The sequence below is a fragment of the Aphelocoma coerulescens genome, chromosome 3, assembly GCF_041296385.1.
Source record: "Aphelocoma coerulescens isolate FSJ_1873_10779 chromosome 3, UR_Acoe_1.0, whole genome shotgun sequence".
NCBI classification, from domain to species: Eukaryota; Metazoa; Chordata; class Aves; order Passeriformes; family Corvidae; genus Aphelocoma; species Aphelocoma coerulescens.
The window spans coordinates 42,507,953-42,521,935 of record NC_091016.1 but is presented as its reverse complement, the minus strand read 5'-3'; the positions used below and the strand labels follow the sequence as shown (position 1 = coordinate 42,521,935).

Sequence of the window (13,983 nt, the reverse complement as noted above, 5' to 3'; positions counted from 1 at the left end):
GCATACTGGAAGAAATCAGTAAAGAAATATTCTAAGAGTCTTCATTTTCCAGCTGTCACAACATACCTACATCAACGTAGGAATAACCAAGTTCTGTGTGATCGTTCTGTATCACAAAAAACACCCCTTCATTTCTTTCAGCTTACAGAATTATTGGTACATAACTTTAGATATTTTGTTCTACCTTCTCCCCTAGCAATGCTGAAAACATATGATTCTACTGTCTACTGTAGACCTTTGGTGCATTAAGGGTTACAGTTTTCTTCTCTCTTCCTAGACAATTTTCACTAACACACCATTTTGAAAAACGTCTTTTCTATTATTTTTGATTCCCTTCACTGCCAAAACATGAGAGAAATCCTACAGTTGCAAAAATGCATTCTTTAAGCCAGAACTGCAGTATACATTAGTAACATTAACCAGTAACAAAGCTTTAAAAAAATTTAAAGGACAGGGGAAGAGAAGTTTTGCAATAAAGCACAAGGACTGAGTACTGACTCCATCAAAGTTTTTTATAATTAATATTTCAGAAGAAAGATCTTACATTATTTAGACTTTAAAAATTAAAGTAGCATCTGACAACTTTTTTTTAAAGGCTAGAAAAATAAAGACATAACTTACCAAAGTGCCAAAACCTAATGTCCAGAAATGTTCATTTCGAACTTCCAACACTCCATCCAAAGTTGAAACCTAATTTTACATAAACATTTCACACAAGTATGAAAATAAATCAGAAGTTTCAAATCTCTTTAGAAATGTACTTTTATACATAACTGAATAACAAATAATTTTCAGTAGTGAAATAAAAGCTCCATACACAGAACAGATGGTATCTGTTAATGTCACTAATGCTTATCTGCTGCACTTTTGCTACCCTTAAACATCCAAATCCATCAAAAAAGGTTTAAGGAACTTATTTCAAGTAACTCTTGCAGTCAAATTGGAGTACGTTCTCAACTTGATATGCTGTAATTCAACAGCTGCCTGTACTCCTTTTCCTCCTTCAACTCACATTTGTAAACCACTTCAATGGTAGCTCAAATTTAAATAAAAACAGCCTGCACTACTTAAACAGATTTGTTCCAGATACCTAAATGACACTATTCATCTTGGAAAGCAAGATTCATATTTTCTACATGCAGACAAAAAAAAAATTTTAAAATAATTTAAATGAACTTCTTCGACTACTCAGAAAATTCTTCACATTCCTAAATGCTTATTAGCTGTGCACACTATATGCTATGTATTATACATTGACTTACCTCCCTAAGAAGTTTATCTAACTGGCCAATCACATGAGGTGGGGTTGTCTTCATAAAGAAGAGGAAAAGAAAAGACAAAAGTTATAATAAAGATTAACTGGCCCTGTTTAAGTAAGAGAGCCTTTAAGTCTGGTCTACCCACACAAGAGACCAATGGCACTTTCATTAAATTCTTACGACTTTGTGATGCGTATTTGCACTACCCCTAACAGTCTTCTAGCACATCACAAATTCCCATTGGAACACTTCCTACTTGCAAGCTTAAAACAGATCTTAAGAGATTTTTTTTAAATGAGGACGTTTAACAAAACCAAAAACACAAAATCTGTTGATTTGTGACACTGCCTTACCTGGAGTAGTACTTTCCCACTGTAGACACTCATGGGATACATGGTACCAAATGTCATCAAAGCAATTGCTATAGCAGAGGCTGTGTCCACAGCAAAATAATTGCTAGGGAGAAAGAGCAATTTTACAGAAACACTGGTATTTACATATTTGAAAGGCAGAAGAACTTTTGATTCTTTTTTCATTCTTTTAAATTATGTACACTTACAGAATTTTACACAAACTAATCTCATTTGAGCTCATTCATCTTGGAGAACAGACAGATGCATTTGTAGAGTTGCAATGCTATTCATACAACATGCAGCTCTAGATGAGATCATTCCTTTCATGTAAAAAATGTATTTTGCCATAGACTGGATACAAAAAAACCAACTTGTTTTAAAACAACAACTGTACATACTTGATTTCGATGAGCATGTATGTAATGCAAAGAGCCAGAGCTCCAGCAATATCAATCAAGACAAAAGGGTTCATCCGTGGCAGAAAGATGCTACTCAATCCTGGAATGATTCCACAAATACTGCAACAAAATAGAAAAAGCACCTGTCAGCCAGCTCTTCATCGTTACTTTGAAACACCAAAACTACAACCACAATTACCATTTGACTTCTAACATACGCTGCTGCCAGAGCATAGGATGAGTACTGTAAAAGGCCCCACTAATTCTGCTCAAAGACTGCTGTCAGCAAAAATTACTCAAGTATTTTTTTCAGGTAACACAGGTCTACAATACAGCTGTATCAGCTGTATGCAACACAAGCACTTTATGGCTTCAATGTTGGTATTACATAGATATATGTAGTGAGGGATTTGCATATCACCAGTCTTCAATCCATCTGCCACCTTGGTGTGCAAAAGTGTCCCAAAGCCAAAGCTAATTAATTCGTGAAGTCTGAAAGGAGGAAGAAGACCAGCTACATAAGAGGAGACCAAAAAAATGCAGGAGGGAATGCTAGGAAAATTATTTATTTATAGCTATCTCCTGTCAAGAGGAGTTTGTGTGCTTCCCAGTGAATATAAGTGCATATCATGTCCTGGAAAACTGAAAGGCAAAGACAACACAAAATGTTTTGTTGCTATGGTTAAAGCCAACCTATGTTTAGACATCATGTGCTGGCCTCCTCCTGTAAGAATTTTAATCAACATAATTATATACAGGTGCAGATATTTTTTAATCAGCACTGCTTCACATAACACATCTGAAATAGCTGTATACATACTAATCCTTTTTTTTTTTTTTTTTGTGTTGGCTTCGCTGTATACAGGTTATCTCAAAACCCAGTAGAAATTATATTACTCTTGATTTGGGAACTCTTCAAGTTATCCATCAGTGTCCTTGCCCATAACACTGTTTCCACACTGAAGAAAGGAAAACTGTGCTACTGTCTGTGATTGGTATGCACATTTTTTTTTTCTTTACACTAAAACTTGGGCAACCTAATTATTAGTCTTCCAAAAATATTGTGCAGATTTTGGTTCTGATGATGTAACATCTTATACCCACACAAAATCAATTCTTCTATTATCAAGTCAGCATTCTCTGCTTTCCTTAACTGTAAAAAGATCACAAGATGCAGAAACAGATGGGCTTTGAAGCATACTTAACATGTTTTACAACTTGGTTTAACATTCTTCTTTCGATATTGACAGATACTTGGAAGAACATGTATGGATTAAAATAAACTTTCCTGACATCTGACAAAACTATTTGCAAACAATGTTATCTTGCATTCAGATATCCAATACAAGCAAGACAGTTAGCAGACAAGATGAATGAGCAACACTGCTCATAGCCCTGGAAGACACAGGCTTTCCAGTTTCCTGCTGGCCAGGTGAGGAATTTCCATAGCTATGGTTCAGTGAGTAACCTGTTTCATATATGACATTTAAACTCAACCATCTGAAACATTTGTCCACCCACAGATAAACATATGTAATAAACATAAATTATTACAAAATATATCACTCCGTAATGCATGTTGCAAAATGCAGTTCAAGTATGTACAGGATAATGCTAGTTTTCCTGTTCTCATCCAAAGAGAATTACATACAATGCATTTAACACATACACTCAAAAGAAAAGATACCCAGGAAGACATATTTCTGTTAGATTGTTGTATCTGGGAACTACGGGAGACAGTGTTTGCTCTGGAGTTCATATAGGAGACCTACAGTAGGTACAGCTATTCTAAAAGTTCTAATACAAGTTTATGCCTCAATACCCCTCCAAATTGTTATTATACACACAAAACCAACATTGCCTTCCAGAAGCTAATGATTTTGAAAAACAATTTAAAGTTTTACCTTCTACTAAGATCTGCAACATGCTCCTGAAGCCAACTTGTGCTGGCAGCTGCAAAAAAAAGAAGGTAATAAAGTTACCACAATTTTAAGTACCATTTTAAAGTTACTACATTTTAATGTCAACGTAAGTTTTATTTTAAGGGAAGAATCCAATAAATACACTGTGAGTAAATATATCTCAACAGATACCCTGGCGCTTGAAAAAAGCCCAAAGTCTGTCTTTTCCAGGCAGCAAGTACAACATCCACTCTCATAATAATCTGATTAAAGACAAATATAATTGGAGGTTATAACCATTATCTTTTATATAATATAATGGATAATATATATTTTAACTATGGACAATTTACAGGACAATTATAACAGGACAATTTACTATTGCAGGAATGACTGCAAACCTACTTCACAATGAAAAAGGCAAAAGAGCTTTTAAAAAGAACTATCGCATTAACTTATTTTTAATCCATTAATACATCCATAAAATGTCTTGAAAGTTCTGGCATCTGTCACATGATCTTCACTGGTTGAATTCAAAAGATTGAAAATAAAAGATACTGCAGCATTAAAATGGTACTTGATTTATCATATTAATGACTACATACTACTCAAGAGCCTTATAAGCAAACTGGAGTTGAAAATCAGATGGCAATTCTACTGCACAAAGTTACATTAACAGAGGGAATAGTAATATATACCCACTATTGTTATTGTTACCCACTCTTATTAAGAAAATTACCAGACAAGTTATACGTTGATAAAAATAGGAACGTTAACATTTTTTTCTCAATTCTTGTTATAGTCTAATTTATCACATACCTTCAGAGACATAAGCAAAAGGCTTATTCTTAATGGAAAGCATTGTAAATAAGTTGAAAAAGAGAGCCACGAAAGTACCAACCAGCAGTCGTCCCCTAGGGAGGGGAAAAAAGGTGTCTTAATTTCCCATCATCACAGAACATGTAATCAAGTAACTGTAACTACCAATAACAGTATCAAAATACTTTGCTTGGTTTCATTCACTGAGGCTGAAAAGAAGCAGGATAAACTTGTGTAATACTTAATAACCAGCAGTGTATTATCATTGTAAGGGTTATACAAGATCACTGAACTTCGTACATTATTGTTATCACATAATGCTCATAATGTTGAGTAACAGCTCTTAACTGATTGCACATATGCACAAACATATGTATTTGTCCTTTGAAAATAAAAATACATTGTCCCTTCAGCAGCACAGCTAAGAAGCTTAGCTTTCTATGGAATTATGCCATACACCCCCAGCCCTCTTCTACAACTACTTCAACATACGTTCCAGGTCCCGTTCTTTTGCTCCATAAAACCTTCTCTTCCCTTCCCCGTGCTCTTTATAGTCTTCACCACCTTTGCAACACTTTCAGTTTGCTGATAACCCCAGCACCCCAGCATCCTTCCCCCCCACACACCAGGCCTTCCAAGAGGGCACAAGAAACAAAAGGAACTGAACTAGGAAAAGCAGCAATATATAGTTAAATCACTATTTGAGAGAGCATGAGCATTAAATTTCAATTGTACCTTGAAAAGAACTGTTTGCAGTATAGCTTGCACATCATTTGAAACAAATGCCAAGGCACCAAAAGCAATTTGGTACTGGAAGTACTTGCATAACTAATATATGTTAGATTAAGAACTAGAAACACAAAAGGACAGTAACACATTTTACATGCCAAAATCATTTCTTACGTGTGTATCTCAGGCTGTTCCAGAAACCGCTCCGCACTACAAAAATAATTGAACATTTGAGTTATATTCATACAGTAAAACCTTGATACCTGAAGATTATTTTTACAGTTCTGTAGAATTAGCTGCCATTCATAAACAAAACCTGATAGATACAGTGCTGCAAAAAAATGGATTGCTTAAATAAACAACAACTTTTATAAGCAATGAAAGCATTTAACACTGAATCAAAGCAGATGTAATTTAGATTTCCCAAATATTTCCAAACTGTGCTACATATGTGCTAGCTACCATGAATACTGCCTACATGATAAAAATATGCTTGTAAATGAACATGAAAAAATATTGCTTCTGGCACCACCACCAGTGTTGGCAAACACAACAAACTAAGTCTGAAATTCCTGACTCACAGCCTCACATTAAGCAAGTCAAATAAAGTAGACATTGGATACTGTGGTGGAGATACAGATCTTTTTTCACCCACCAGTGAGTTAACAAATGAGCTTCAGCTGTAACAGAAAAACCTGCTAAGTTGGTGGAATTTCCTAAGACTGATGTTGGAAAACTTGGAGGTTTTGACAGAGGTTCATTCATTCCAGTGTACTGTCAGTTCAATATACTGACCTTATAGTATGAAGTTGCTAAGTTGTTAACATAGCCCTTTATACAGAAAATAGAGCCATTGAATAGAAAGAGGGAAGGTACACTGCCCCAGTTTTAAATTCCAGATGTTAGTTAACAAAAGCCTCTTCATCTTTAAAAACTAAAATAATGTTTTAGGCTAACCTCTCAAAATACAAATGCTTCATGCATAGATGATATGGCAAATGAATACTTGAGCAAATTTTGAGGGAGTGGAGAAGTTGATGCTTTAAACATTCAGATCCTTGATATATTATGAAGCTGCTTTGACTTCAAAAAGTAAGAGAAGAAAAAAAAAATCAAGATACATAAGGAAATGCATTAAATTAATTACCCAACTTTTTGGAAAAAATATTCTTAAAACCATTAAATCTTTTCCTAGAGAGCTTTTTAAGTACATTTATCAATTCCCATCTTTACATCTAAAGCCAACATGTAGTGTAATAAATACAAGCAAGCAGTAAGGTTTAGCAATACTTTTTTTTTTAAATCTTAAGTTTTTTCTGAAGTATCTCTCTACATACAGCACTTGTAGAATGCATGTGCTTTTGGTTGATCTAGATGATATCCTCATATGTTAAAAAATTAAAGAAAACCATATATAACCCTACCTTTCTTTCAGTATAAAAAGAGCACCAAGCTGTGCCAGAACTGTAGATGCAAATACAGCTAGAACTTCAAACCTTTCAAACCTGAAATTTGAGAATTAAGTTTAGAAACACTGAACATTGAACAATGCATCAAAAAGAATCTTTTCTGTGCAAGAACCAGCAGAATACACCTACTCTTTCCAGTTCCTTCAACAGCAGACAGATGGGAAGAAACTGGAAGTTTTATGGAATAGGCATTATTTTCAGTTTCTTTTAACATTCCATTCATCAGAGACACCTTAAAATTAAGCATTTCTTACTTCTTCTTCCTGTCCATCCCCTCCTCTGTAACTGTTCTTTACAATATGTCTTGGCCCTCCTCATTTTTAGGCTCTTTCACATAGAGACTATTACTGATGGCTGTTCAGGGATCCAGGCAATGAAATATTGTATTTTCAAACACTACATCTTGTTATTAGTACTTACCCAAATGAATAGACTGGGCTGGGTTTCTTCATCATTACCCGGTAGCTTATTAGACATGTTACCAAACTGAAAAAAGGGGGAGAATTAGACTATGATAAATAACTGCACCCTTTACCAACTGCATGATCTACAAATACACACTTGAGCCACCAGAACTCAAACAAACTAATACAACCACGTCTTACGCTGAACTCAAACTCCATCACTGTCACAGTGATGTTCTAAATACTCCTCATGTGCTTTTTGAACTTGCCTAGAAATGCTGTAACCTGAGAAAGGCCATTTAAATGAGAAGGAAGCTGATAAGTAAGACAGAAGAGTGAAAGAAAAAGCAAAGAAATTGCTCCATTAAAGTGTTCCTTTAGAGATATACCATGAACTAGATTTAGGACTCTAGAATAAGGCAATACTTGGTGTGGCCTGAGACTTTCCTTCACACAGTGTAATTTCTCTACATATATGGCCAAAACAGATTTACTTTCTTTGGCTGTGTTCACCTACACAAGCTCTTATCTAGCTGGCCATTCACTGACAGCCACAGGTCTCTCTTGCCATCTTCTGTCCAAATTTTTCTCTCATATTGAACATCTAGAATTCCAAGTATTTTGAAATCTCCATGGTAGTAGCCAGAATGTTTCAAGGAGGAGTATAGTTTTCTTTGCCTATTTTTCCTCTATTGAACCCTTTGAACAATTTTTTCAATTGGAATCCACACGGATTCAGTGCCATCTGTGCTTTCATGCACTCCTTTTGTAATTAACAGTGTTAAATCACACTGGATCAAGAACTCATCCCTACAACTGATGAACAATCACATCCTCACAACTTGATCCTCAGCTGTGTAGAATAAAAGTAAAAGCAAAGGAAGTAGTACTGTTCATATACAAACCAGTAAATTCATATACTCAGTAAGACTGTTATATACCACCAGGAAAATGACGAAAAGAAGCAGAAACTGATTTTTGCAGCAGAATTACTGAGCATTGTTCTCCCTTACAGCAAATCATAACTCTTGAAAGAGATTGCTGTGAGTTAGAATAATCTTCTAGTCCAACCCCTAATTAACCTATGATATGAGTGCCAGGGGTGTTCTACCCTCTCCTAAAACTGAAAAAGAAAAAAAAATATCTATACAAATGGGAAATACCACATCAACACTTTCCCCAATTTCCCCAAGGTGAAAAAGGTATTTTGAGTCAAGACAACAAAAACTCAGTAGATACAAAATTCTAAGAGAAATATGAGATTGTTAAAGTCAAATCACAATTCTAATAGTCACAGATCAATTTTTTTTTTGTGCCTATACCAACAAGTCATTTTTGTTTCTGCATGTTTGCTGATGTTATTTATAAATGTTTTACTGTAAGTCAGGTAAGTTATGGTATGTAGTGGACATATGTATAACTCAGAAAGCTGATCCATACCTTTTATAAGATAGTGAGATAGTAAGGAAAATAATGTAGACTAATATTTTAAAAATATATGCATTTTATTTCCCAACCAGTGCTACCATTCTGTATCTGAGATAAGAACTGAATATATTTCATGTCTGTATTATCAATATTACCAAAAGCATTCAGAACTATCATACTAAAAGTTGTTTTAATATAATTTTGTTAGGAAACAAGAAAAATACTCAAAATACCTAATGAGCTTATGTGCAGAGTGCTTGGTATCCAGCTTACAAAATAGAATTACAGACTTCTGGTTTCCTGATATTAAAACTGAGGGTTACTTCACAATCAGTGACTATGGCATTAGGAAAATGTTCTGAGAGAACAACCAGACAACAGTTTTATGCTATATTGTTTTATGTTGTCACGCATCTGCACAGAGAAATCCATGACTGAACTGATCAGTTACTAGTCATTCTCAATATAGGTATGCTGGGTTTTACCATCTATTTATTGTGTGCAATTTTATACTCATTTAAACTGTATTTAAACCAGTTACTGTTTCTACGCTGATGACTTAAGTTACAGGTCTTTGAACCTGTAAGTAAATTTTAAATGCATAGAAATATACAGACAAAATAAACAGTAAGACAAAATGGGAAAAAACCTCACCTGAAAAGGTCAAAGATTGTCAAATATGTGTAAGCAGTTAAAGCTGTAAAGAAAAGTAAATATTAAAACTTAATATTTAATTTTTTAATGCAAAACTCACTTGTATTCTAAGCCCCTTTTGTGCAGCTCTTTTCAATCTTCCACCTACATAAACTGCTTCTGCTGATAGAACAAGTATCTGTGAATATTCTAAAGACACCGATGTATTTAACATCATAAGCAGGTTGATTAAGGCAATCCTAGTTCAACTAAAGCATGTAATAAAGCCCAGATATAAAAGGTATCACATTTGTGACTAAGCTGTGACTAGGAATTAAAAGTCAGGAGATCTTTCAGAGACACATCACTTACCAAAGCTAGAGATCTCTCATGTGCATTATGAGTAGGTTGAACAGAATTTTTTTTGCATCTCTAACCTATCCTGAAACTGCAAGAAAACCTGCATAAAAAATTAAAAACTAAAAAAGCATTCTATTCTCAGTACAGATGATGGGAAGCACATCAAAGCCCCTATCCAAAAGCAGAAGGCATACAAAACTGCATCGGGCCTGGCTGATCTGGAGTTCATTTCCCCACAGCAGCCCTCACAGTGCTGTGCTTTGCAGTGGCAACTACACAGGTGTTGCACCACTCCAGGGTTTTGGCTACTGCTGAGCATTCCTTGAAATCACAGAAGTCTTAAGCCTTTTGCCACGCTACAAACATCCTCATTCAACTGCAAGTGAGGGTCTCTGTATCAGTCACTGGTTCCACTTATACAAGGAACAGGTCTGAGGACTAGTAACTCAAAAGTCTCCTGGTTTTCAGTCTTAAAGATGAAGACGCTACTGCAGAAAGCAAATGACCAGCAGGACTGAAAAACTGGGCAAACTTTGAAGGACTTTCACCCATCCAAACTTGTCTGTGAAAAATGCTTCTAAGCTGACTGTGGCAAAGCAAAAGGAAGCACTTTCTGAACCTAACCTCTAGCTCCATTAAGTACTGGACGTGGCTTTTTCAGTCAGTTGGAACTTCACAAGCTAAGAAACACATGGTAGTTTGTTGTAGTTTCAGTACATGAGAGCCACCTACCTATGCTGTTTGTAGAGCTGCACCACATGAGCAGGAGGCCAATACATATTAAATTTATAGCACCAAACAGTAAAATCTTCCAGGACTGTTGATGAGAATAAATATGTACTTTACACCTTCCAAAATTTACAAGACAAAAATATATCAATCTGGTCTTAAAAAACTATATTGCAGTATTTGGTCATGCAAACAGATCTTGCTTCTCTCCTCCCTCCCAAAAATTCACCACTCATTTCAGAACAACAAGCCCTTATTCTATTTTAAACTTTACAGATTATTTTAAAACTCATTTATGAATGCCACCATGCTTAAAATACCTTTTTGGTCTAAAAAAAACCCCACCCATCTATAATATTTGCATTTTATTACAGCACACAGCACCTGACTTCTGAAGACCAACTTGTGCAACCTTATATTAGTGGGTTCCTTTTTTGTGCTGAAACTTTGGTCCCAAAAACATCTGCAAATACTCAGTTTATAGCTCTGCTGAACCCATCATTTACAAGTATAATTCTGGAGAACACTAATTGACAGGAACAATGCACAGGAAGGAATATAGCTGCAGAGATAGATTTTTATTTTAAGCACGGCTAGAAAAATCCAAAGAAAAAATTTCACAATATACTTAATAGTGTATTTTAACTTATCACAGTTAATGTATTTTTATTATTATGATGTTTTTTTTAAAGCAATACTTACCCTTCTGTCTGCTGCAACCAACCTAAATTCATGTGTTAACTTTCCAACCAATGATCTCTGTGATTTGCGGAACAGGTGTATTGTCCCCTTAAAAAAAAATAGTTTAATTAAAAACTTTACTTAAACCATAATTTAAATTAGCATAAAGGAAATCTTCATTTATGAACTATTTTCATAATTATATCAAAGACTCAGGTGAATTTTTTGTTAATTAGAAATACCACATAAACTTTAAACTCAGGATTTTGGTAACCATGTCACATGGTTATTATATTAGAAAATGACAAATTACTTAGAATCAAGCTTCATTTAAACATAATCCAGAACTCAGGTTTACTGGAAAAGATACTAAAGTATCATTTAAAGAGTGGGTTTTAACTTTTATTTAGATGAAACTACTACAGACAGTTTGAAAACACAAATATATTTGTTTATCAAAGCACACTTCCCACCCAAAGGCAATGGATTCCTTAAACAGGAAAATATTGTTTACAGATTATAAAGAACCCACCACAGAAGTAAAAACAATGCTGGTGATGTGGTAGACACAAGGCCAGTAACAAAATGAGACATACCAACAACGTTGGCTCTGACTTAACCTAAATGCTCCCAGTAGCTGTGGTCAGTGTAGGTGCTCCCTCCCCTACCTTACAGAGACCTGCAGATGAGCTCTGTCCTGCTGTGGAGATGGGAGCGAGGGCGTGCTACGTGGCGCTCCTGGAAGCGTGACAGGGAGCAGACTACCAGAGAAATTCATCCACCATGCCACCTGGCTCCCCTTCCCCAGAGGGTCCAAGCTTCTAGCTGGTTGTCCTCCCTTCTGCTCTCCCCACAAAGAAGCAAACTTTCCACATGAAAAGCCCTTCTGATTTGCAACAGTAACTTGTGAACTTGTGATGTGAACAAGATGGTCTGTCATCTGCAGCATTTGGGGGCTGGATTAAATAAGGCTTGATTTTAAGCTATCACACCTTAGCTGCCAGCAGAAGGCAAAAAGACATACTAATGGGCTCTTCACCAAAATAAATTCAATTAACTTTCAGACATTTTGTCAACACAGCTGCATTTCATATTATCTGAGAAAGACAAGTGTGCCATGAATTAAAATTTAAGCACTACTACAGATCCCAAGTTTCACTCTTCTGGGACAAAACATTGGCACTTACTCTCTTCTTTACTAGCTAATCATTACATTATTGTTTTAATCCTTAATAGCCACATGCAGGATGCCAGAACACCTTGGAAAGCTTTTCTAACAGGCAGTGGACTGCCAGCCTATGAAAGCTGCTGTGTTACAGAATCACAAAGAAATACAGACTGTCCTGAGCTGGAAGATCATAGAAGTCCAACTCCCAACCCTGCACAGGGCACCCCAAGAATCACACCATGTGCCTGAGAACATTGTCCAAGTGCTTCTTGAGCTCTCTCTGGCTTGGTGCTGTGACCACCTCCCTGGGGCGCCTGTTCCAGTGCCCAACCACCCTCTGGCTGAAGAGCCTGTTCCTAATATCCACCCTAAACCTCCCCTGGCACAACTTCAGGCCATTCTCTCAGGTCCTGTCACTGGTCACCACAGAAAGAAGAGATCAGTGCCTACCCCTCCTCTTCCCCTCACAAGGAAGTTGTAACTCCAATGAGGTCTCCCCTCAGTCTCCTCTCCTCCAGGCTGAACAGACCAAGTGCCCTCAGCCGCTTCTCATGTAGCTTCTCCTCCAGACTCTTCATATCTTCGCAGCCCTCCCTGTCGCCTGGACACCCACCGCTTTCCCACACTGTTGGCACGGTGTCCATCGCCCAGCCGCACCGTGCCAACAGTGCGGCTTTACAACATCCTTCTTTACAAAGGATGCCGTGCATCAGAGCTGTGTATCCCGTGCCACAGGGGACCTCGTGCAAACTCACGCAGGCCACAGCCCACCCCTGGAAGCAAGCTCCAGCTCAGCACGTGTTGCACCTTGGCATTAAAGCGTCCCTAGATCCTACAGTTCTGCCGAGAGCTCCGTGCTGGGCACGGCGGCTGCCGCACACCTCAGCCCCTGAGGGTCCCCGTGTGCAGGAGCAAAAAGCGCTGGACAAGACGCGTTTCTGCAGCGAGAGGCGCTGTCTGCGCCAACAGGTGACAGCACCTGTTATCGACACCGATGTCACTTTAGCGGTGCTCAGCAAGAAAAGGGAACATTTCGCCGCCCAGGTGAACACGCACACACGGCGGTCGTTCCCAAAAGAACGGGTTTCGTCTTTGGGAAGCGAGCCTCAGAGTGACAGCCCCGACACCGGGGAACAAGGGCACTATAACCTGTTTGCCCTGAGGCGAGTCCCAGCTCCCTGACGTGCCGCTGAAGGAGAACTTCGAGGCTCAGACGGCAGCCCGACGACCTCGTTCGAGACGCACCTCCAGCACATGAGCCCCCCACGGCCCCGGCACCCACCCGGGCCCTGCCCGCGGTGCCGGCCGCCCGCGGCCCCGGCAGCCCCCGGTGACCGCGCTCGAGGGGAGGGCGGAAAGCTCCGAGGAGGAAACACCGCACAGGCAGCGGCGCCCCGCGCTCCCCGGGCCCGTTAAGGGCCGCACCAGCCCGGATGCCCCGCGGCGCCGCTGCCCCGGCCGGGGAACGGGCACTTCCAGCAGCCTCCTCACCCCGTATTCCACGCAGGACTTCCCTTCCTCCTTCCCTGCTTGCCCCCAGCAAGGGCCACTCACCATATTACTCCCCGCAGCGGAAGAGACGGCGCCATGCGAGGCCGGAAGGGGCGGGAGAGGTTCCTGTCGCCGCGGCAACGAGCGGGCCCGGCGGGACA

At 38.3% G+C, this 13,983-nt stretch overlaps 1 protein-coding gene across 8 annotated transcripts in view; it reads right to left on the bottom strand.

Annotated features, from left to right (window-relative positions):
* Positions 1-13,983, bottom strand: part of SLC30A6 (solute carrier family 30 member 6) — a 20,926-nt gene extending 6,943 nt beyond the window's left edge. For 5 of the 8 annotated variants that reach the window (XR_011149809.1, XR_011149807.1, XR_011149810.1 and 2 more), the window contains exons 1-13: positions 13,886-13,983; positions 11,185-11,271; positions 10,486-10,570; positions 9,415-9,457; positions 7,349-7,414; positions 6,884-6,964; positions 5,634-5,669; positions 4,731-4,825; positions 3,915-3,963; positions 2,011-2,130; positions 1,613-1,715; positions 1,263-1,310; positions 622-690 (exon numbers count right to left, since the gene is read on the bottom strand). Coding sequence is in view for 2 of the 8 variants with exons in the window: in XM_069009958.1 (XP_068866059.1) it covers positions 622-690; positions 1,263-1,310; positions 1,613-1,715; positions 2,011-2,130; positions 3,915-3,963; positions 4,731-4,825; positions 5,634-5,669; positions 6,884-6,964; positions 7,349-7,414; positions 9,415-9,457; positions 10,486-10,570; positions 11,185-11,271; positions 13,886-13,888 (885 nt within the window). In the remaining 6 variants the exon portion in view is untranslated. Of the gene's footprint in view, positions 1-621; positions 691-1,262; positions 1,311-1,612; positions 1,716-2,010; positions 2,131-3,914; positions 3,964-4,730; positions 4,826-5,633; positions 5,670-6,883; positions 6,965-7,348; positions 7,415-9,414; positions 9,458-10,485; positions 10,571-11,184; positions 11,272-13,822; positions 13,859-13,885 lie in introns of those variants that run through there. The other 3 variants (XR_011149812.1, XR_011149811.1, XM_069009959.1) reach the window with 3 other exon arrangements.